This window comes from Thunnus maccoyii, chromosome 11 (genome assembly GCF_910596095.1).
Source record: "Thunnus maccoyii chromosome 11, fThuMac1.1, whole genome shotgun sequence".
In the NCBI taxonomy this organism is placed as follows: Eukaryota; Metazoa; Chordata; class Actinopteri; order Scombriformes; family Scombridae; genus Thunnus; species Thunnus maccoyii.
Genome location: NC_056543.1, coordinates 6,197,838 through 6,220,873, shown reverse-complemented (window position 1 = coordinate 6,220,873; position 23,036 = coordinate 6,197,838). Strand labels below are relative to the sequence as shown.

Sequence of the window (23,036 nt, the reverse complement as noted above, 5' to 3'; positions counted from 1 at the left end):
ATCTTAAAACTAATTACAGTCAGTATGTCAAGGGGTATCTGAGATACCCAAGTGATACAGTTTAACAAAACCCTCAATCAGAGTGGTGCTGTGCTTAAAGTCAAGGGCAAAACTGAGGCCTGTGGACTTTTCTTCTGTTCATACCTTCAGTTTCTTCCGAATTTGTAAAATAACTTTTGTTCATATTTCATTTCTGCTACGTAACATTCACATATTACTATTTTGAAAGAAGATAATATCCCTTTCATTGCAGTGGCACCAAAGCCACATTCGAATACTGGTGAAAAAGCCTATTAAGATAGAGGATAAACACTATCTGAAGGATGGTAGAAATCATCAGTTCCCTGGACACATACAGTAATGCCTTAATGAGTTATATTCGTATTCTGCAGGTTATGGTGACGCACTGGATGCATCCGTCTTCTACAACCATCATCAATGTAGTGGTGATGATGATGCATCAATATTGACATGTCTTTGCTGTTTGCTCTGCAGTTTTAGCCATTTATATGCTCAGAATATATCCCAAGAGTGCACAAGACATGATTCACAAAAGATTTAAAAGCCCAGTGCTGTGCTCTTTTCTATTTCAAAAGTACATCTATGTCGTGACTAAAAGTCAATAAATAAATGTATGACACATCTATAAATAAAAGCACTTAAATCATTTGTTTTGAAGCAGTTTTCTGCCTGGTTGTGGAAAATCTGAGACAATTCTAGAGCAAACATATCAGATTTTGTGGCTTTTTAATGTATATTCGTCTTATTGTTAAAACTTTACTTTAAGTCTCTCAATTAATGTAGTTGTAAACACTATCACATATAAATGTTTATTAATGTATTAGTCATCAACTATATGTTGGCACCCATAAATGGATGCTGACGTTTAAACAGTTAATGGATGACAGTATAATGAAACACAGCTGTAATAATATAAAATATGTCTCTTAGATCCCATCCCAACTAGGTTGCTTAAGGAAGCCTTACCCTTAGTTAGCGGTTCTTTACTAGATATGATCAGTCAGTCTTTAGTAACAGGCTATGTACCACAGTCCTTTAAAGTAGCTGTAATTAAACCTCTTCTTAAGAAGCCTACTCTTGATTCAGGCATTTTAGCCAATTATAGACCTATATCTAACCTTCCATTTCTCTCTAAGATCCTTGAGAAAGCAGTCTCTAATCAGTTATGTGACTTTCTACATAACAATAGTTTATTTGAGGATTTTCAGTCAGGATTTAGAGGCATCATAGCACAGAGACAACACTGGTGAAAGTCACAAATGACCCCCTAACTGCATCAGACAAAGGATTTGTCTCCATACTTGTCCTGTTAGATCTTAGTGCTGCATTCGACACAGTTGACCATTTAATTGGCATTAAAGGAACTGCATTAAGCTGGTTTAAGTCCTATTTATCAGACCGATTTCAGTTTGTACATGTTAATGATGAATCCTCCGTGAAGGCAAAAGTTAGACACGGAGTTCCACAAGGTTCTGTACTTGGACCAGTTCTATTCACCTTGTATATGCTTCCTTTAGGTAATATTATTAGGAAACACTCCATAAATTTTCATTGTTATGCAGATGATACCCAATTATATTTATCAATAAAGCCAGATGAAACCAATCAGTTAAACAAACTCCAAGCATGCCTTAAGGACACAAAGACCTGGATGACCTGCAATTTTCTACTACTAAACTCAGAAACTGAAAACTGAAGTTATTGTGCTTGGCCCTAAACACCTTAGAGACACATTATCTAATGATATAGCTACTCTGGATGGCATTACCCTGGCCTCCAGCACCACCGTAAGGAACCTGGGAGTTCTGGATTATTGCAATTCCTTATTATCAGGCTGCCCTAACAAGTCTCTAAAGACTCTCCAGCTGGTCCAGAATGCAGCTGCACGTGTACTGACTAAAACTAGAAAAAGAGATCATATTTCTCCCATTTTAGCTTCGCTGCATTGGCTTCCTGTAAAATCTAGAATAGAATTTAAAATCCTTCTCCTAACTTACAAAGCCCTTAATGGTCAGGCACCATCATATCTTGAAGAGCTCATAGTACCATATTACCCCACTAGAACACTGCGCTCCCAGTATGCAGGCTTACTGGTGGTTCCTTCAGTCTTTAAAAGTAGAATGGGAGGCAGAGCCTTCAGCTATCAGGCTCCTCTCTTGTAGAACCATCTTCCAGATTCAGTCCGGGGTGCAGACACCCTCTCTATGTTTAAGAGTAGGCTTAAAACTTTCCTTTTTGATAAAGCTTATAGTTAGGGCCGACCAGGCTCACCTTGGATCAGCCCTTAGTTATGCTGCTATAGGCCTAGACTGCTGGGGGACTTCCCATGATGCACTGAGCTCCTCTCTCCTCCTCCTCCTCTCCATCTGTATGCATTCATGTAACATCAATGCATGTCACTAACTTTGCTTCTTCCCCGGAGTTTTTTGTGCTTTCTCATCTCGCAGGAAACCCTGGGATGCAGGCCGAGCCTTCGCAGTCCTGTTGGCATCCTTCCCTGGCTGTTGCTGTTGCTGTTGTTATTGTTATGATTGTTGTTCTTTCTTGGTGATTTAGTGTCAGTAAAGCCTGGTAAAATGTTTAGCTAATGTATAACAACCATAATAGTTTGTTCAGTGTAGTTTTACAGCTTTTTATTGTGACATGCAGTGTTTTGTGTATTTAGAGTGTGTAACAGTTGAGAATATTGCTAGACAGGCAGTTAGCCATCAAAATTAAGCTAAACCTGTCCGCCTGTGGAAAATGAACTAATCAGGTAGGCTGACTGTATTAACCCATAGATGTATACATGTAGGTGCTGCACTAGCCGCTGATAGTCATTTTATACATACAAGTGTATTGAATGTTACAGCTATCATAATTCACCGAATTGTCAATCAAGTCTTCAATGGTTTGGGTTCATAAACTAGACATTTGTGTAATGCATAATATTTTGTTGATCAAAATGATGATTTTCATACTAAAATACTTCTGCTTGACGCAAAGTAACAGTGAGCTGATAGTACGATAAATCAAAGTGTATCCAAACTTTTGACTGGTTCTGGAGAAATGTCAGTAGAGTGTGTGTGAAAATATGAAAATTAAAAAACAGGATTGTGAAGCTATATATAGCTATTAAAGTGAAGTCTTATGAGAAGTTTAGAGCAGAACTGTCGGTTAAAATTATTACAGTCAGGAGTGATAGCAGAGCTGATGCAAGATGAGCGAATGGCAGCTGATGATACGGACAGTGTTGCTGATTATTTATCATTTATCTGTTTTTGCAGAGTTAACCCCTATAATTAAATATGTTGCACCAGTTTGGACCTTGAGGGTCATTCTGAGCCTGTAACATGTCCACTAATCATCACTGTGTGTATTTCAGGGTCTCCGACACACTCACATGAAGACCAGAGACTTGTGTAAATAAATGATAGTTTCTTTGATAGCGTCCAGCTTTCTCAGTCAGAATAATACAGTACGTTCAGCTGGTGGGTCTACAGCTTATAAAGGGTTCTCCACAGAGCATATGCTATTACGCCGATGCTTTTATTCAAGGCACCTCACAGCACCATGGCTTCATACATTTTTAGCAGGCAATGGAAATTTAACCACAAACCCTGGCAGTGCTGGTGATTTCTAAACCAACTGACCTGCACTTCTGATGTGCCGAGTAAACATTCACATGGTGAACAGTGCACCGTAGCCACATGTTGTTGTATACAGTATGGGAAAAGTCTCAGTTTCACAGTATATGAACATCACAATTTGAGATTATAAACTGATTGACAGATTTTCACTGTATGGTATTTACAATATGTAGAGTACTCAGACATGCATGTGTCCAGCTGATTGTGTTATAAAATTCAACATTTGTTTCACATTCTCACAACCACATTCACATATTTTGACATTTGTTTTCTTTTTTTTGTTGTTTTTTTGGAAAAACACTGACACTCTACAAACTCCTTCACACACACTGACCTCCGTCATGATGATTTTTTAGCAGTAAAACAATTGTTTCTAAAATTTTTGTCTGTCTAATCAAACTACGTATGTACTCATGTTAAACAGGGTTACACAGACATGTAAGTATATTATATTTTGAATGACTTGCAGAAGTGTCAATAGTCACATTATTGTGTGCATTTCAGCAATGTTCACACCAGACATGCTTGGTGGTTTTTGCTCTACTTCTCTTTCTGGTCAGTCATTGACTTACAACCATATTTATCAAATTCTATAAGTGAAATGTCGGGCTTAAGTGAACAATAAAAAGTAAAAATCTTTCGCTTTTACCTCTATTCACAAACGTAAGAATAAAAACATTTTATCAAATTTATTCCAACTTAAAAATATTCTTGAATTCATGAGAGCTCCAGAGGTTTCTTAAGCTGGTTAAGAGTAAATTGTAGATGACTGCAGTACAGAAACAGAGACAAACACACCTTGGTTTACTGAGTGATTGTTGATCTTAAAAGTTACTTTTACACTTCGTTGTAAGTACGAGTAAGTCGCTTGATAAATGTTTCTTATCACTCAGTTAAGAACTTTTTTACTCCTAAATTGGAACTTAAGAACAAACTTCTTAGTGTAATTCTCATAAGTTTGATAAATACGAACGCTGGAAAAAATATATTGACGTGGTAATTAACTATTGAGCCCATTTCAGATTCACTGCTACTGAAACAGGCTGCTGACCAACAGACCATTCAGCATTCAGACGCAAGGACAATGTTCTTAAGCTTCCATGGACTATTAAGTTCACTTAAAATTTCACAATCTCATCAAAATTCGTCCATGCATCCCCCTGAGCTGCCCAAAGCAAGGTCACACTCATTCAACCGCTGCTCAAACGCCTGTTTTCTCCTCTCAAGTCTTTGAAACAGTTACTTCTCTCACTTCGTTCACTATCACATGCACCGACTACCACCACCTCACCCACCTCTTTGTCTTCAGTCCTCTGGTCATAAATACTTCTCACCAATCTACAGCTTTTTTTTCTACATATCACCTTCACCTCCTCTGCCCTCCTTCCACGCTGCTGCTCGGTGCTCTGCCTGGTGGGCTGGAGTGAGCTCTAACTACATGCACTGCTGTGCACTTTGACAAATGAGGGAAGCAGGAGTGAAATGGTGGAAAACAAGCAGACCGCACTAGGTAGCACCTTTGCATGGTGAGGTCTGTGGTTATAGTGGTGGAAAGCAACTGAATGTGTTACCGACTAAAGTACAAATTGTCTAAAAGGGTTGACTGATGTAAATATGTGACAATATGTTGATATAAATATGCAACATTTCTATCTGCAGTTGAAGTTAAACCTAAAATAACTGATTTTGTTGATGCGTGAAGTTCCTGAAGAAAGCAAACTCTTTATTTGATTAATGCATTGGAGTTATGAGACACAACATTGACATATCACCTTTTAAGTTGATATTTTGAATTTGTTAGCAAACAGTTGCTTATTCATACATCTAGCAGTCACAAAAGCAGCACTATCATTCATTTGGAGTTGTGTTTCTGGCCGGCTCGTGAAAGTTAAGGTGTGTTCAAAACAATATTGTGTTTTCTCTGGTTCAAATCAGTCGATGAGTCAGTAAACTTTTTGCGTTTTCTCCTTGGTTCAGTATCTTTTCACACAGAAAAAAATCAAGCAAACCAAAATGCATCTGCTCACTGGTCAGATGTGTCTGGGGCGGGAAGAAGATTCTCAAGCCAAATGCAACATACTTCATTGTTCGTCCGGGTCAGAGCTCAGTTCAGTCTTTGGCTAGCAGCTAGCAATGACTGATTTCACTCATCCACATACCAGCATGCAAAGCACACCTAGCTATGGGAGCTGTTTAGTTCAAACTTGCAGAGTACACCTCATAACGCCTAATTGGGTCGGATTGAGGTTGGATCACGTTCCCACCACAAACGAACCACTCCAGAATTTGTTTGGGACCGGACTGAGACCACATGCTCAAAGGGTCTCTGCCAACTCCTGAGGGAAATATCTGGCTCTTTAGCCGCTAATTTCTCCAGCTATGTTCACCAGCTAGCCTACAGCTAACTGTCAATTTGCCGTTTGGTGCTGAGCAGGTAGTGTACAGTGGCTTTTAGAGCTTTTCCTCTGAAAAAAGCTGCCTGCTGCGACCGAAAACGATGCTATGAGAGCGCTGAGAGTGAACCAGCTAAACAATGAGCTGAAACTCACTATAAAGCTCCATAAAGCCGAGGGGAGCTGCAGAGTTGCTGGTAATTCTCTGTAAATTCATCACTACGAGCGAGACATTGCACTCTGCACGCACAGTACATTGACTTTGTTATTGTAAAAAATATTGATTATAGCCAATATAAGGAAAGCCTATTTATTTATCACAATTTAACCTGAAGATCAGCCTATTGTTTTAAATCAGATGTGAGTTTCAAGCAATCTATGGATGCAAACCTGATGTAAACAAGGCCGATGAGGTTGTTGCTGTTGTTTTTGTTGTATATTGTACCTATGCTGTGAATCTCCCTGTTAGACAAAACCAAATGCATTTTCAAACACTTTAAAAAGAGCAAAAATGAATTTGACTTATGTGTTTTCACACAACGGCAAAATCAAATGCATTTTAAAACACTTTAAAAGGTAAATAAATATGACTTTATTATATATTTATTATTATTATATATTTGCCTTTATCTGTCACTGCAGCCCTCACAGGAAGTTTATCTGAGGAAAGAGGCACTTGGTGCTGTTTAAAAACCTCACTGTCCCTGGTCTCTCGATTATCGCTCTGCCACTGAATTCCAATAACATTGTGACAGACAACCCCATCACAAAGCCAGCAGACATTTAACAGTTGGGCTCTCTCTGGCACAGAGACACAGCAAGACAATGTTGCTGTTGTAAACAGTCCAACCATTTACTGAAACACTCAGTACAGTCAATCAAACCATATAAATAAAATCTATAGACTTTACAGCTCTTTTCTTGATCAAACAAAACACATAATCATTTTAAGATCTGTACCTTATACAGTATATGTCATGATGAGCCAATTCATGTGCTAAGCATAGGGAAATATCCCCTAAATATTCCCCTTACGCTTTCTGTTCTTGCACAGCACATATGTGTTTAACAATGACAATGGTGACAGATTTACCTCTTGAAAGTCTTGGTAATTTCTGAAACAACAGGTCCTTGATTTCAGATGTTGAGATGTAAACAAAAGCTGCGTCTCATTTCTAGCCAGCAACTGACGGTTTTTCTGGCAGAAATGAAAACTGTCCCCGGCAGATTTCATCAGCTGTGGCTAACTGATCAAACATCAGCTTCGTGAGTTGGTTTAAAAAGCTGTCTCAGCCAACTGTTTTTAAAATGAGAGTCTAAAAAGGTCTTAAATATGCACTTGATGGCTACACACATGATATCATACTAACAGACTGAGGCTAAAGCTGCATGTCCAATGGGAAAAGTCAGAATTAATGACCCATGTAAAAGACATGTAAATTAAGAAGCAGCATTGCTCTTGTATTTCAATGTGGAACTATGTTAGTCTGAATATTGTAAGTATGAAAAGTATAAATGTAACATTAGATTATAATTTCATTGTAACATTATCACAAAGTAAACTAACTGTTCCATGGACAGACAGTGTGACACTAACAGAGATTTTGAAGAGCAACAGCCAAACCAGCATCTAATGGGTCCAAAGTGACATTTGCAGGTATATTTAGATGCTGTTTAATGTCCTGCAGCTGAGCAGCTAATTAGCTAACTTAGCAAGCTAACTGACATTAGTGGTGCATTTTTTCCTGGTGAATGTTTGTTTGGTGGCTTGTGCAAGAAGCTAAGGTGCAGGACAAGACATATGTTCATGTTTGTAAGTTAGATAAGAAGGAGATTTTAGCAGGAAAGCTAATGTGGGTTGTTGTTCAGAGTCTGTAGCTCTTGTGTTGTGTAGCAGGATGCAATCAGGCTCAGTGTGACCATCTGCTCTGCCTGTGATAGAATAACACGTTATCGCTTTATGCTAGATTTGATTGGCTGTATTGAAATAAGGACTCCAGCAGGTGATGGAACAATATTTATTCAAATTAATGCAAAACTAGGAGGCGCCATCATGAAACCAAAGAATTTAAGATAGACATTTCTCTCCTTTGTTTTCTGACTTTTTCTCCGGAGAACGTTTAGCAGAGCAGATGTGTTTCTGTATTAGTCAAAAAATGCAATTTAATTTCAGTTGGACTTTAATGATGTGTTCCTTGGCCTTAAGTAAAATTAGCATTAGGTTCAACTCGCGGTTAAGTTACAACAGATAAACAGACTGTTTAATCCATCCTTTACTCTTTTGCTCTTGCTTGTTTTTTTGGTTTTGGAGAAGCTACCACCCTCCAAACTCTCTTAATGCAGAGTGTCGTTCTCACTACAGCAAGTTTAACAGACTGAGAGAGGGGATGAGAGAGGGGCCTTTGATAACAAACTGTTATGTTAAAGCTAACATTACATACAAGTAATATTAGATACTATGTTTACTCATGGCTAGCTCGTGGACTGGCCTAAGACTCTTTGATTATAACATTGAATGGTCATAGAAGCACATCCAGCTGGGTTCCCAAACAGAACATGGAAATATTAAACTTATTCATACACCCTTTACTTATTCCAATGTGCGTCCTGTTTATTGCATATGCCCTCTGCAAAATACAGATACAAATAAAAACTGACTGGAAACAACTAGAGACTGATTCCCACTCTCTCTCTTTTTATCTTTTATGTGAGCTGCCTTGCTCTAACCTCACTTGGAGTCAATCAACCTGACGAGGAACAGGTGTGTTGTTACAGTGATTAAGAAACCTAACAAGCATAACTCAGAAAAACAAATTTTCCATTTCAATAATCTAAATATAATTACCTCTGTGTTATCTGGTAAACTGATATACAACCAGAGCGTTATGTCTCCAGTATCAAAACCATTCACTGATCATTTCCACCTCCCTGACACGGATCGTCTCCCCATCAGTGATTGGGACATGTTTCATTTTTTTCTGAGTGCTCTTCGCAGCTGTAACAGCGTGTAGAGCCTGATGGATTTTGGCCTCTATGCTCCCACTTTGTGACGTACAACAGCCATGATCTCTTGTCACGCTGCTCATCTTCTCTCAGGCCAGACTCATGACTAAGATAGGAGGGTTTTTAGAGAAAAGGGGCTTGTAAGGAGCAATGATGTTAACCACACACCATGTATGGCAGAATGAATGAGTTCCACATGGAGAGAACTTGCGGATTTTAATGTTTCAAAGCTGGTAGAAATCATTTCAGTATCTGCTGAGGTCTATTTTGATGAAAGTGTTAAAGTTTTGTATCAATGTTTTAGCTGCTTCTCATCCTGAGTGTGAAATGAATTCAAAAAGGTTGTTGTGGCAGTAGGTTCGATGCTGATTTCAATCTTATTGAACAAACTTGGGAATGAAAAGCATTCTGCAATAAAAGAACATTAAATCCACAATGTGTTCTATATATGACGCCATTAGGTGATAGATGGTATGAAAGAGACTGTGTAGCCAGGTTTCCATCATCCAGCTCCAAGGACCCAAGGACACTGAGAATGAATGGGATGAAAGCACCACAAACACCGCACCAATTTTCATCAGGATTTTTAAAAATATTGATTTTTAAAAAACAAAATACAAACTTATACCATCAGAATAATTTGATGCTATAATCATATAAAAGTCTTACACAGTGCTTCTCCAACCATTCCAATGGACATAACTTTTATAGGATGTGTAAATCTATGATTACTGTCATCTGACGCTACCCAAATGCACAAACTTTTTTAATTGGATGTCTATAAGCTAATCACAGTGTTCCACATCATCTAAAGTGGGCTGCAGTAGAGCAACACCCTTTTTCAGCAGGCATGGTTGACCGTGAGACAAAGTCGAAATGTATGGCACATTTTAATCTATTCATGATAGTATTAAAGTACATAACTTGTGTTTAAACTGTGTTTAAAGTAAACATGATATATTTTGTTACTTATACATGTCATATCATATGAAAGATTTAAAGCTTTTACTATAAATGTACCATTGGAATGGTCTGAATGTTTGTTAAAATAATACAAAATATATATGTAATTTGTTTTAAAGCATCACTTTATTCATTGATATGACTTAACTATTAATGAAAAATAAATAAACTCAACTTTTTTGTTGAAAAAAGGTCTCGTAAGACTTTTTCTTGTCATTTTTACTATAGGTGGTTTCACATGTTCAGTCGCTCTGTCCATTGGAATGGACAGGAAAAATAATACATAATAAAGTATTTTAATCATTTTATCTTTGATTAGTAATGATTTATGAGTGAATTTAGAGTAGAAATCCATCATTACAATATTTTTTTGTTTGGAACATAATTGGGTTCTGAATGGGGAACACTAACAAATACTTTTATATGGAGAGAGATTTGTTTCATATTGATTTATGTGAACAGTTGTGGAGAGATGTCTAGATGTCAGTCACCAGCATCTTCTACAGTACATCTTGTTCTCACCTACATATCCCCTAACCTTTCAGCTGAGAGTGAATTCATCCATTAGTCATAATCACAACCAAAACGTTGTTTAGCTGCATGGCAGGTGGTCACAGCAGGGAATCACATCTGTAACTTTTCTCAGGAAGACAACAATCAAATTCCCCAGATCTCTAAATCAATCATTTAAATGCAAAGCTTGTTCTCAAACTTTTGTTGGTGACTTTACTGGAGACAACTATAAACTGCAGTTAATATTCAAGCTTTAGGCATGAGATAATTATCTAACACTACTAATGTAGCCTCCTGGATAATTGGGAATGTTGCATCAGTGAATCAAAGGCTCGGTATTTGGCACATTAAATGCTTTTTTTTCAGATGTTGCAAACAACATTTTGTTATTAACAGTTTGAATGTTTTTTTTCTGCTGTTGAGATCAATTTTGCCTGGTGAAACAGTGAAATTAGGTGGTAAAATTTGGAATTCACCATCCACAATAACAAATAGATGACAATAAAGTCTAATTTCTAGCCTGAGAATCATCTAATGACTATTTTACTGAGTGTTAAATTAGAAGAAAGAATGTTTAATCAGTGGAAACTCAGCTGAAATGTTTTGACAGAGTGGAGAATCAGCAGGTCAAATCTCCTTTTCTTTAATAATTATGTACAGATGTATCTGAAAAAATGACACAGCAAGTTGTTAAAGCTCCATTAAGAAATAGTTTTGATATCAGAACTGAATCAAATACCAGAAACACCTGTGGTTTAACCAAGAACAATGACGCAAACATAAAAAGTTCTGTGATATGACTCATATTAGGACTGTCTAAAACTCAAGAGATTTAGCCAATTAAAGGATATGTTTGGGGTTTTTAAAGTCTGTCTTAATACAATACTGATGTGTCAATATATACGTGGAAATGGGTCTTGGTTGTGTAACCATTCCTACTCTACATACTGGGGAAATATTCTCTGAACAAGACTACACTGTAAGAAATGGGGGACAAAATCCATAGCCCTTGTTCTGTGCAAAAATGCATCCAGCCCAAGCTGTTCTTGTCGTCCTCCAGACCACCTTGACTTGCTCCTTCCTCTGATCCTGACATGGAATATGGTTCACATCTGTGTTGTCTGAAGTGTTGTGAAAGAAACAAGCATTGGGGGAAAATGTGTTCCAGAGATTTCCTTTGAGAGATCCTGGACCAGGACCAGGTTGTGGCTAATAGCTGGTGAAATGGACATAAATACACCGTTTGAAAGGTTCAGTAGAAGAGGGGCTGTGAGAAAATTTCACCAGTTGAGCTGACAACAGTTGACGAGTTGGTAAGTGTAAATAAATTCATAGTATGTGGTTCTCTCTATAACATGTGACACAGTTCCGGCAACAAACATACACATGATTACCAGAATGTATCCCTCCACTACAGCTTGGCAGGTAACGTTCTGGAGAAACAAAACAGGGAATTTTTTCAACTCAATTTAGCACATTGTGACCACCCTGGGCCTTCCCTCTTTCCTGCCTCTGCTTCCATCTTTCCAGATTCTCCCTGATGGTCTGGCCCTTCCCACCTCATCAAGGGATTGGTGTCACCTGCTTGGGAACCTTTAAAAACTGGGTGATTCCAAGATGGCTCCTTCTATCTCCCTCCTGGAAGGCTAGTACCTTTCAGGCACTCAATTTGGTTTTGTTTGGGTTTTGATCGTATAGCCTTGGTTTGTGTTACAAATAGTTTAGATTAGCACCCACAGCTTCATAGCATCCAATACTCGTTCTTCACTACTGACTTTACACCTCATAGTTTGTTAATGTTGAGTCATCTTTAATAAATTATTCAGTTACTTAAGCTGTTACTGTGTGGACCTCCCATCTTTGTTCCTGAACCATATTTGCACAAAAGAGGGCTGTTGATTGTAACCCCACTTCAGGGTCAGTATGGAGAGTAGTACCAACCAAGATCCATTTCCACGTATGGCACATCAGGATTGTATTAAGACAGACTTGAAAAAATCTCATACTCATATTCTGTCACCACATATATATACACTCAGCTTTCCAATAAACAACCAGACAAACAATAGAAACATGTTTGATTAACAGCAAATTGACGTTGTTTAATCAGGCTCTGAGAGTAAAATGTCAGTATGAACAATACTTCTTTTCAGCAGAAGCAGCTTAGCATCTCTATAGTGATACATACAGATCTCCTACAAAGACAGAATCCATCTTTTAGCAGAGTCTGCATGTTTGACCTTTATAGAAAAGGTTAAAGATGAAGGACAGCATTTCCTGCTCTGCTAGGCTCACAGCATACTTAATTACTTGTTATGAGAATTCCTATTTTCCATAAAACAACTTTCATGGAGCTAGAAAAGGGAATAATTCAAGATTTTTGTTAATTACCAATTCTGTCTTCTTTTTTTTTTTTTTATAGCAAACTAGTCCGATGAATACAGATAACTTGAATTTGTCAGGAGAGGAACCATGCTGAGGGCCCTGACAATTCAAAGAGACCTTTGGAAACTAAGCAACTTGAAGCTTCTCGCCCGCTTTCTGCATCATGATTATGAGAGAGGAGTGATTTCATTACAATTTGAGTAGTTAAGGAAAGTTTTGGATGAAATTCTGCTGGTGCTCATATCAAGACCAATGATGGATCTGAGTTTCAGCTGTGGCTAAGACGAATAATTTACAATCAAACAAACTTAGCCAAACATGCCATATATTGTTGTTTTTCATAAATGCTCTCAATTTGCATGCATGAGGCATTCAATATATGGCTACCAGCAGAGGTGACATGCCCATTCAACTCAAGGAAACGTCAGAGGATCACCAAGGAGGTTAGAATGTATCCTTGAGGGATCTTGAATATTTATTGTACAGTTCATGGCAATTCATCTAATAGTTGTAGAGATATTTCACTCTGAATGACCTCATGGTGGTGCTAGAGGAAAAGACAGGGGTTTACCAAAGTCCATCAGATTCATTATCTGGGGATCATAAATAGACGTGCAAAATTTTATAGCAATTTATTCAAAGGTTTTAGAGATATTTGACAACTCCTCAAACAACCGGTGTGCTGCAAGAGAAAGCTATGTTTCTAACAAGTCTCCCTGTGTTCAGCTCTCAGTACCTTCGTAGCTTCTAAATTATTTTTTTGTGGTTTGAAGTTTTCTCTCCTGTGTTCCTGTTTGTACTTTCAGATATCTGCCTTATTTTACTGTTTCAGAGTCGTGTTAAGTTACTGCTGATGAAAACCCAACATTTCCTGCTTTTGCTGCTCCATCTTAAAACCTATTGTGAAGAAGATATAGGAAGTTAAATGTGTTTATCACCAAATTAGCAGAGCTTGATTAGTGGTGCCATTCTACAATAGCACAGCATGACTGTCCCAAAAGTCATGGAAAAAATCCATAAATTCCTGCAACCAACCACAAATTATGAAAGAATGAGGACAGAAATGTTGAACCAGTCTATAATAGCACAACACACACTTAAAGTGTATTGTGTGTTTCAGTTCAACAAGCATAATTCCTGCTGGTATGAAGACAGTGACTGATACTCATTGCAGTTTAATAACCCAACATTTCTGTCAGTTAGAGCTTACACTTTTTTGAATGCAGAACTAAAATCAAGTCCTAACAAGCTGAGCTCAATCATCCATTTCAGGGGTTTTATTTCAATATTCAGCCCAGAATGAAAAAAAAAATCTGTCCATCAAAAGTACCATCCATCGTCAATTATTCATGGTGAAGTTGACCAGTTTACTTAAGATTCATGCAGTAAGTTTTACTACTGGAGCAGTAAGTTTCTCTCCATTGCAACACATCTCTGTTGTGTGGAACAAGAGTAATCTTGTTAGCAAATTAGATTTGTCATTTTTTGCTGTATGGTTTCTCTGTTTTATTCCAAATGCTCAGCCAAATTAAACTCAACTTCATTCAGTTTTTGAGAGATTCCTAAAAGCTAAATCCTTAATATTTTAGAGAGACTGAGCAATGAAATATGCACAGATAATAATGTATATACACTGTACACCAAAACTCATCACCTAGTATTATGAATGAATAGAAAGTACAAGCCAGCTCACCACTCACACTTTGAACACACTTCAGATCTAAATGGATTTGATTAGATAAAATGTGTCTATCCAGCCAGCTAGCACTGTGCAGCAGGGGAGGAGTGCTACCTCATTAATTAGACAGTGATCAAAGCAGTCAAATCGAGCCCGTCAGCAAGGTTACGTAAACAAACCTCAAAATTCTTGTAATGAAAAAAAAATGAAACGCCAACCTGTGGATCAAAGCATTGCTTGAGGAAAAGGTTAAAAGAAAATTTAAACTTTACAGCGTGCTGTCATACTGCACATCACTGTTGCACATCATATAACTGCAGTTTGTCAGTTTACCTCCTTTTAAGAGTAGAACATGAGCATTTTAAAAGGCACATAGGCATCACTGAAACAATACAAGAATATATTTTGTCTGACAACAGTAACAACACTTGTTATGGCTTTTGCTTTCCTAAACAGACTCTTTCTCCCAAAGTTAATCTGAATTTCAGTCAGGAACACTCTCGTCATAGATTAAACCATTTATTGCAACAAATGGAAATCCAGTTTAGCTTGGCACTGATGCCTCCGCTCTAAGATGCGCCCTGGATTACCCAAGCAGCATGCTAAGCTAAACCAGGGAGCACAATACAGAAACCCCCATGGGTACACAAGAGTGGGCCCAAAGCCTACCTTTGAGCCATATTAAGACTCTGAACCAAGAAGGCTGGAGTGGTGGAGGCAAAGCTTTGCCAGCAGCAGCAGCAGCGTGAGTGTGACAGCACTGGTATAGCAGGGATCAGTGTAGGAGGGAGTCATATTTAAATGGACCGCCTTGTTGAGAGAATGGCTTTGATTAGTTTGTGACTGATAAGAAATGCTGATTCAATCAGCGGGCTGTCAGCTAATAACAGCTGGGGTGTATGACTTTGCCAACACTTGTCTCAATGACATATCTGCCAACCAAAACCTTTTTTCCAAGGCTTTTGGAATCAAGATGAATACCTGCTTTAAAAACATGCTGCTTTTTAAAGCACAATATAATCAGAAACGAGATGTTGGCAGGTCACATTGCTTTTTATTGGCCACTTGGGAGCAGCAAAGCAAGCTAAAGAGAAAACAAGTTTTTATGGCTACCATTAGCAAACAGTTGCTAATTTACACATCCAGCAGACACTGAGCAATATTAGCATTTATTTGAAGTTGTGCTTCTGGCTACTTGATGAATATTCACTCTCCTTTTAGCTCTGTTTTGGTCTCAACCAACTCCTGATAAAAATATCTGTCTCTTTAGCTGCTAAATGCTCCAACATGTTCACCAGCTAGTCGCAGGTAGTGTGAAGTGGGTTCATCTGAGCTTTTCTTTGAAAATAGATACTACTGCTGGAGACAAGTTTCATAAGTTAGAAGTGACGAGTGAGGTTTGCAAGCCAGAAAACCCAAACAATGAGACAGAAGATGCTAAAACAAAATGTAGAGCAGAGGGAAACTGCATCATCATTTTCTGTGGGTTTGTCACTGCGAGTGACACCTGCCAAAGCACACGCAGTCATTTTATCCATCGTTGATATAAAAATATTGATTAGGGCAGCTTTAAAGCTCTGAACAGAAACTGAACAGCTGAACAATTGCTTGTCATGATGGCTAACAGTACTACAAGAAGTCCCCGGGTTTTAACCAATTATCCCTAACGCTCCACGGTTGAGAGCTTTCCAATTAGAGGAGCATGTTCAGCTATGTCTCCGATTTCTACACCGTCGCTTTGCAGCTGCAGCTGGATGAGAGGTCTGGCTCACTGTTAGGCTAAATTCTGACATGATTAGCATAAAAGTAAGGCATGGTAATGCTTGTTTGATGTCCTACAGTGCACTCGAGCAAGCCACTGTGACACTGACTGCACTAATTAAGTATGGAGGAATATAAGGCCCAAATTAATCCATTCCTACTTCTAAATCCGACTGCAAAACTGTACATCCTAACAATTTTAATTAAATTGCATCCTGGGTAGATTTCTCTCTCTTTGCAGTCCCTTTTAAAGTTGGTAACCTTTAGAAGTAGAGCACTGCTCATGTAAAATTCAAACAGCCTTGAAGCAGGGTAGATCTGTCAGTGTCTGTTTGTGTCCATTGCACCATGTGGTCTTACCTGGGAGACAGGAATTGTGGACATTTTGACACGTTGTTGAAACAGCACACTCAGTATGCGGTTTTGCTGCTCCAAGTCAAACACACGGGTCCGCAGCTTTACACATTCCTCTTTCAAGTCCTAGAAACACACAACAGAGGAGAAAAACGGACAGATGACTGCGACTGACGGGGATATTTCAGAAGTTTACACATGTATCAGATGCTAATTTAACAGCTATAGGACACAATGATGTATTTATGTAAGACGTACATGACAATGCTATAAAAGCTGCATCTTTAGTTTATAGGAAAAACTAAAATTAATAGTGCTGCACAGTAGTATTTTCTGTTTTAACTTGGTTTAAATATATTTAAAAGCATTAATAAGTGACAGGACAACTAATTATTTGTTTTCTACACAAGCACTGTATTGAAGAAAAACATTCATAGAACAAGTAAAAGGAACCAGCTTTCAGAATTAATCGTTTTGTTTTGATACTTGAGTGTGTTTTTCTGTCAGTACCTCTTTCAAATAAAGCCTTTTGAAACTTTTTTCACATTTACAGTTTCAGAGCATTTTTACTATGATTATTATTGATGATTATTTTCACTACATTTATTTTACTTCACACTTTCCTGTGAAGTGTGAAGTAAATCTGAAAGCCTGAACTCTACAGAAACAGCATCATGCTCAATCAATCAAACTTTATTTGTATAGCAGCTTTCATACAGGTTAGTGCAGTTCAAAGCGCTTCATAGATGACTGACAAGCCGTTAATAAGACAGAACAAGTGTAGACTGTAAAAAGCACATTCTCTGTGAAATGCGTCCCGCTGGTTCACAATGAAAACTGGAACTGATAACGTTTACAGTCAGTCTGACAACCACAGAACCTCAAAGTAGTGTAGTTTTTTTCTTTTATTTTCTAGACATATGCTGTTAATCTTTCTCTATGTTAGTGGCATGCAGCTGTTGATCAATTTGACAGTCATCTTTTCTCTGACTGATTCTAATGACTGACTGGATTATTGGTGCTTCAGTACTGCAGAGACGAAGACAAACCTTCTGAGTGAGGAGCGCCTGGACCACCTGGTTAGCCACCTTGAAGAAACATGGAGAAAGAGAGAATATGTTAATATGTAAATAGATGTCAGGAGCCAGATGTACAAACGGGAATGGGCTGTACGTAATTAATATTTGATTATTGTCATTATCAATTAATCTGCCAATTATTTTCTTGATGAATCATTTTAATGTTAGAAGATTGGGAAAAATGCCTGTTATAATTTCAAACAGCCCAAAGTAACATATTAAAATGTTGGTTAATTCAACCGGCTGTTCAAAGATATTCAGTTTACTGTCACATATAACAAAGGAAAGCATAAAATCCTCATATTTAAGTGTCTAAAACCAGTGAATTTTTGGCATTTTGCACCTCACGCAGACTTCAGACCAGTCTGCACATTTTTCTAGAGCCAGACGTGTGTGATATAATAAGATGGAAAAATAAGGTGAGAGAAACTAAATATAATAAAACATTGTTTATTTAAGTTTATAACCAGCTGCAATGATGATGTGATTGTCTTAAAACAACAGTCAGGAGTCCAAATTAACATTGAAATAGGTTTTTCTTGCCATAATAATTCCTCCTGTTCATCTCACTTACACAAAACATAACAACAACTTTCCCTATCTCAGTTGCCCCTAAGCTTCATGGGAAATGTAGTGCGAACTCAAAACAATTTACATAGGAAGCATAATTTTATATCTCTAATAATATTCTTTTTATTTTATCCTTAGTGTTACAAACTAATTACTGAGTATCACGTGTACCCTCACATATTTGAAATTGGATGGCTTTAGAATTTATTAAATTCTATTTTAACAATAAGAGTTTTTGATTAGCCTTAATAAAATAGTCTATAAACAAAAGACACTTTTCTGTATGTTGTTATTCACATTTAACTCTGTTTCGGCTACTTGGTCCCTTCCAGTTAAAAAGCTCAAGTCGTGTAGAATAACTGCAGTGTGAGATATGAATAATCAACATAAACAACATAAAACAGTTTGACTTTCATTAATTTGTAAATTACTTAGAGCTTCATAATTCCCCTATTTAAACTGACTTTAGCATCAGTGGTTTTAAGTATAATCCACAAGTCATTAGCATTAGCGTTAACTTGTTGTCCTTTGCTATTATTAGCAGATAAGTTGTTGTTTTTGTCAAAACAAATTTGCAGCACTGAAACAAAACAGGGGATGGACAGGAGGAAACTTTTTACTCAGTCAAGAGAAAGGAGTTGAGGTTAAAGCCTTTTCACTTATATTTTTTGTTCAATACAATGCAATATAGTGTTAAGTGTCATTTAGTTATAATAGTAGATAGTTAATGATAGATAGGTGGTTTGATCATAAACATAGAAATCAAAGCAGATGATTAAGATCGATTTATGGTCGTTTAGAAATGTTTCTAACGATACGCTGTCCAACTACGTCAGAAATCAAATGTGTTTATAGTGGCTTCACTCAAAGGCGGCGTGAAAAGCGGAAGGCAGTCATAGTGTCGCACTCGGCTGTTCACATTAAAGGTGACAGAAATAGTTGCATCATGAATGATAAAGGAGAGCTAGAGAGAAAAGTTCAAACCCAAACTCCTTTCTCACCACCGCACAGCCGGCCAATCAGCGCATGAAGTGGGTGTGAATGTCAGCTTGTCCATTTCGCAAAGCCGTGCACAACCGCACTTTACCCGCCATGGGAAAGGTGCGAGCGAGGGTTTAATGGGCATTTCCACCATCCGACAAGCATGTCTGAAGGAGCATACAGCCACCTTTACTGGTAACAACTTGGTTTGGTGTGAACACTCACTGCATTGTGAAACTGTGTTCCCTCAAAGACTCCATGATGCCGCTGTGTGTCATTGTTTTGGAACAGATTTCAAAACTTTCTGTTCGAGGTGCAGCGAGACTGGAATTGAAAATGACCAGCAAACACCATCAGAGAGAATCTAAAGGCATGTAAGATGCTGTGAGGACAAATTGACAGCATGTTGCATCACTGAGTCAAATTAAGTGAAATCACACAGCAGTTGCCTGCAGTTAGTATATTTAACTTTATTCTCAGCACATAAATAATCCAAAATATAGTCATAAATATCTAAACAAATGTTTTTTAAGAGAATGTTTCTGTTTTGGTCCCTACACAATTTATTAGCTCGCCTTGATGAAACTGGAATAACATTGATCCATAACTGTTTCTTTTCTGTAAAAATCTTTACAGAGAGAGTAAAAAGTTTTATTGTAGATATAAAACAGCATGTTCTGAAACACTTTCTTTACTGATTATTTTTGATTTCTGAAGTGGAAGCATACATTATTCCCTGAAACTGGAATAATAACTATGTTTTCACTTGCACTCATGTGCCGCAAAATGATTTCCCTCCACTTCTGTCATCTATCTATGAGAACGACTCGCCTCAGCTCATTCAGACCATGACAAGAAGCCTTCTCAATGCTTCCACAAAAGAGATTCATGTGCATGATAAGACTGAAAAGAAGAAGAGGAGGAATTATTCCCACACTCTGAAATTTCTGTCCTCTGCCTGAATATGTTAAATTCTCATAAGGGCAGCGATCTCCATAGAAACAAGCCTATTAGAGGGGGATTGCTAAAAAAAATAAAAATAAAGAGGAGCAGTCTTGCCAGCTGGAAGGAGATGGAGGAAATACAGAGAATGAGATGGAGAGACAATCAAAGTGTTGTCAGGGAGAAGAGAAGAGGGAAGGAGTGCAGGCAGACAACATGCTGGAGGTGGGAGGCGGACCTCCTGAGCAGTGAGGCTCTCATTCTCATATCGCCCAGGGCTCTGTTACCTGTCCGCTTCAATTAGAGATGTACCTTTCCACTGGCTGTCCTCTGTGGACTTCACTAACACTATAGATAATAGTCTGAGTGTGTGTGTGTGTGTGTGTGTGTGTGTGTTAGCTACAGAAGTGGATCGTCATCTCCAATTGTTGGAGTCCAGATCTTTTTTTTTTCTGACCTGAAGTTGAAAGTTAAAGTTCAAGATTTTCAACAAGTCCTCCAAATTAAACAACAAAATACGTCATTGGTCTGTTCACTGCAGAACACAGAGAAGCATTTTCTGACAACACTATAGTTAAGGTCTGGTTAGCTTAAAATAAGTACTGCCTTAAAGGGGATATATCATGTTTTTTGAGTTTTTTTTTTGTTATTTATATACTGTTATGATGTTGGATGTTAATATAGTTGAAGTTTGTGTTTAAAAATGCCTGCAAGTCAAAATCCAGGGCTTCAGCCTTATTTCACAATTTGTTTGCAAAGTTACCTCTACTTCACTATCGAGCTGACATCAGTTTGTTCGTGCATGTCCACAAACAGCCGTCCGTTCTGTAGTCTATGTTGCTAACGTTGTTTCACGTTGTCCACTCACATATTTCGGATCAGATTCAGGCTCAAACATGTACGGTTGTATTTGAGAGGTTTATATTTTGAGATAAAAACAAGTGAAATCCTACTACTTTTTTGTTTAGGCTGTCTCTGGAGCCAGCAGAAGCTTCCTGAAGCTAGCCAATCAGAACAGAGTGAGGGCCTTAAAGAGACAGGAGCTAAAACAGCCTGTTTCAGACAGAGGCTGGACTGCATAAAAGGCCAGTATAAGATAAATAAGGAGATTTTAACTGTAAATAATGCAAAGATATTCCAGTAGAGCCCCAGAATATAAATATAGACCTGGAAATGTGCATGATATGTCCTCTTTATGGTTAGAGAAACATCGTTGTCATAGTTACAATAATAAACACGTGGTTAAGCTCAGGGGATGGTTGGTCATGGTTTGAAAAAAAAAAGTTGACTCTAGGGCTGCAACTAACCGTTATTTTCATTATTGAACCTACATTTTCTTGATTAAATCGATTTATATATAATATCTTAGAGCCACTGGTTTGTCTTCAAATGTTTTGTTTGGTCTGATCAACAGTCCAAAAACCAAAAATCTTCGGTTTACAGACATGTATGACAGTAAATCCTCACATTTGAGAAGCTGCAACCAGAAAGTATTTGGCATTTTTGCTTAAAAAACGACCAAAAAGATTTCTTGTTGCAGCTCTTGTTGACTCACAGTTGTAAACAGGAAACCAACAGTTAAAGTCTGACGTTTTACTGACCGATCCGTCCAGCCCATCCTTCTTTGACATCACCTGATTTCTTCCTTTCCTCCCGTCATAACTACTCCCGCCACTAGATGGCGTCTGTCACTGGAACGTTAACTTATCTAATTTTGGGGCACTTACTGAAACAACTGATTTTTCTTGGGAGGACGGTCTCGATCATTCACTTTCTTTGTGGGAACAGGAATATCAACATCAATCTCATGTCTGTGCATTATGGAGCTGGGATACGTTTAGTTTAGTGTAGCATGAATAATTAACAAGTTGCACCTTGTTTGTTTAATCTGTAAACAAACAGAAATGTAAAAACAACGATTTGTAATTTTAGAGAGAGCTGGAACTATGAAAATGACTGTTTGCGAGTGGAAATAAAGGATGACATAAAGTATAGGGACAGAATAAGAATCATTTTGAACAGCCAGTAAAATAAATATTAATTTCCATGTGAATATTTGCCTTTGACTTGACTGTGGTGGAATTACATATAGAGTAAACGCAAACATGATATTTTCTGTATATCATGTGATTACATTCCGTGCTTGTTGTTGAAACACTCACCTCATCCAGACAGCGCTCGTACTGCTTCCTCTGGTTGTCGTTTTCCAAGGACAGAGCCGAGTTCTCCGCCTGTAGAAGGAAAGCACACACAGAAACTTTTTCTTCTTGTACCTTCATTTGGATGTTGTTCTCTTCTCTGTGCAGAATAACGTATTGGCAGAGTTTGTTTTTTCACATTTATCTGCAGAAAGAGGAAAGTTTCACCTTAAATCTGAGTTCAACACAACTACCTATGAGCACGATTTGTGCTCTTGGTCCAGTGTGCAACTTGTACAAGTTTGTTGTGGAAACTTGAAGCCTCCAGTGCACGAACACTGAAAATGGACTTTACAGTTTTTAAATGAAAAATATTCTCATGTTCTTAGATTCAGGAATTTTCAGTGAGGCGGGGAAAAAACAGATTAAACACATATAATTATTCCAAGCAGAGTATTTTTGATATATATTACATGTCTAGAGGGAATCTTTAACAAAACCTGTAGAGGTAAGGTCTCATGTTTCAGCCGACAGTCAAATACACAAACATGGTCATGGGATTAAATGAAAAACCAAATGTGGAATATGACGATCATGAGCCTTTGATCCTATTGTTGTCTCTCCGA

The 23,036-nt window shown here is 37.8% G+C and overlaps 1 protein-coding gene across 4 annotated transcripts in view; it reads right to left on the bottom strand.

Annotated features, from left to right (window-relative positions):
• Positions 1-23,036, bottom strand: part of LOC121907584 (nck-associated protein 5-like) — a 94,143-nt gene that overhangs the window by 31,382 nt on the left and 39,725 nt on the right. For all 4 annotated transcript variants that reach the window (XM_042427229.1, XM_042427228.1, XM_042427232.1 and 1 more), the window contains 3 exons: positions 22,435-22,503; positions 17,750-17,788; positions 16,707-16,826 (listed from right to left, as the gene is read on the bottom strand). In XM_042427229.1, the coding sequence (XP_042283163.1) occupies positions 16,707-16,826; positions 17,750-17,788; positions 22,435-22,503 (228 nt within the window). The remainder of the gene's footprint in view (positions 1-16,706; positions 16,827-17,749; positions 17,789-22,434; positions 22,504-23,036) is intronic.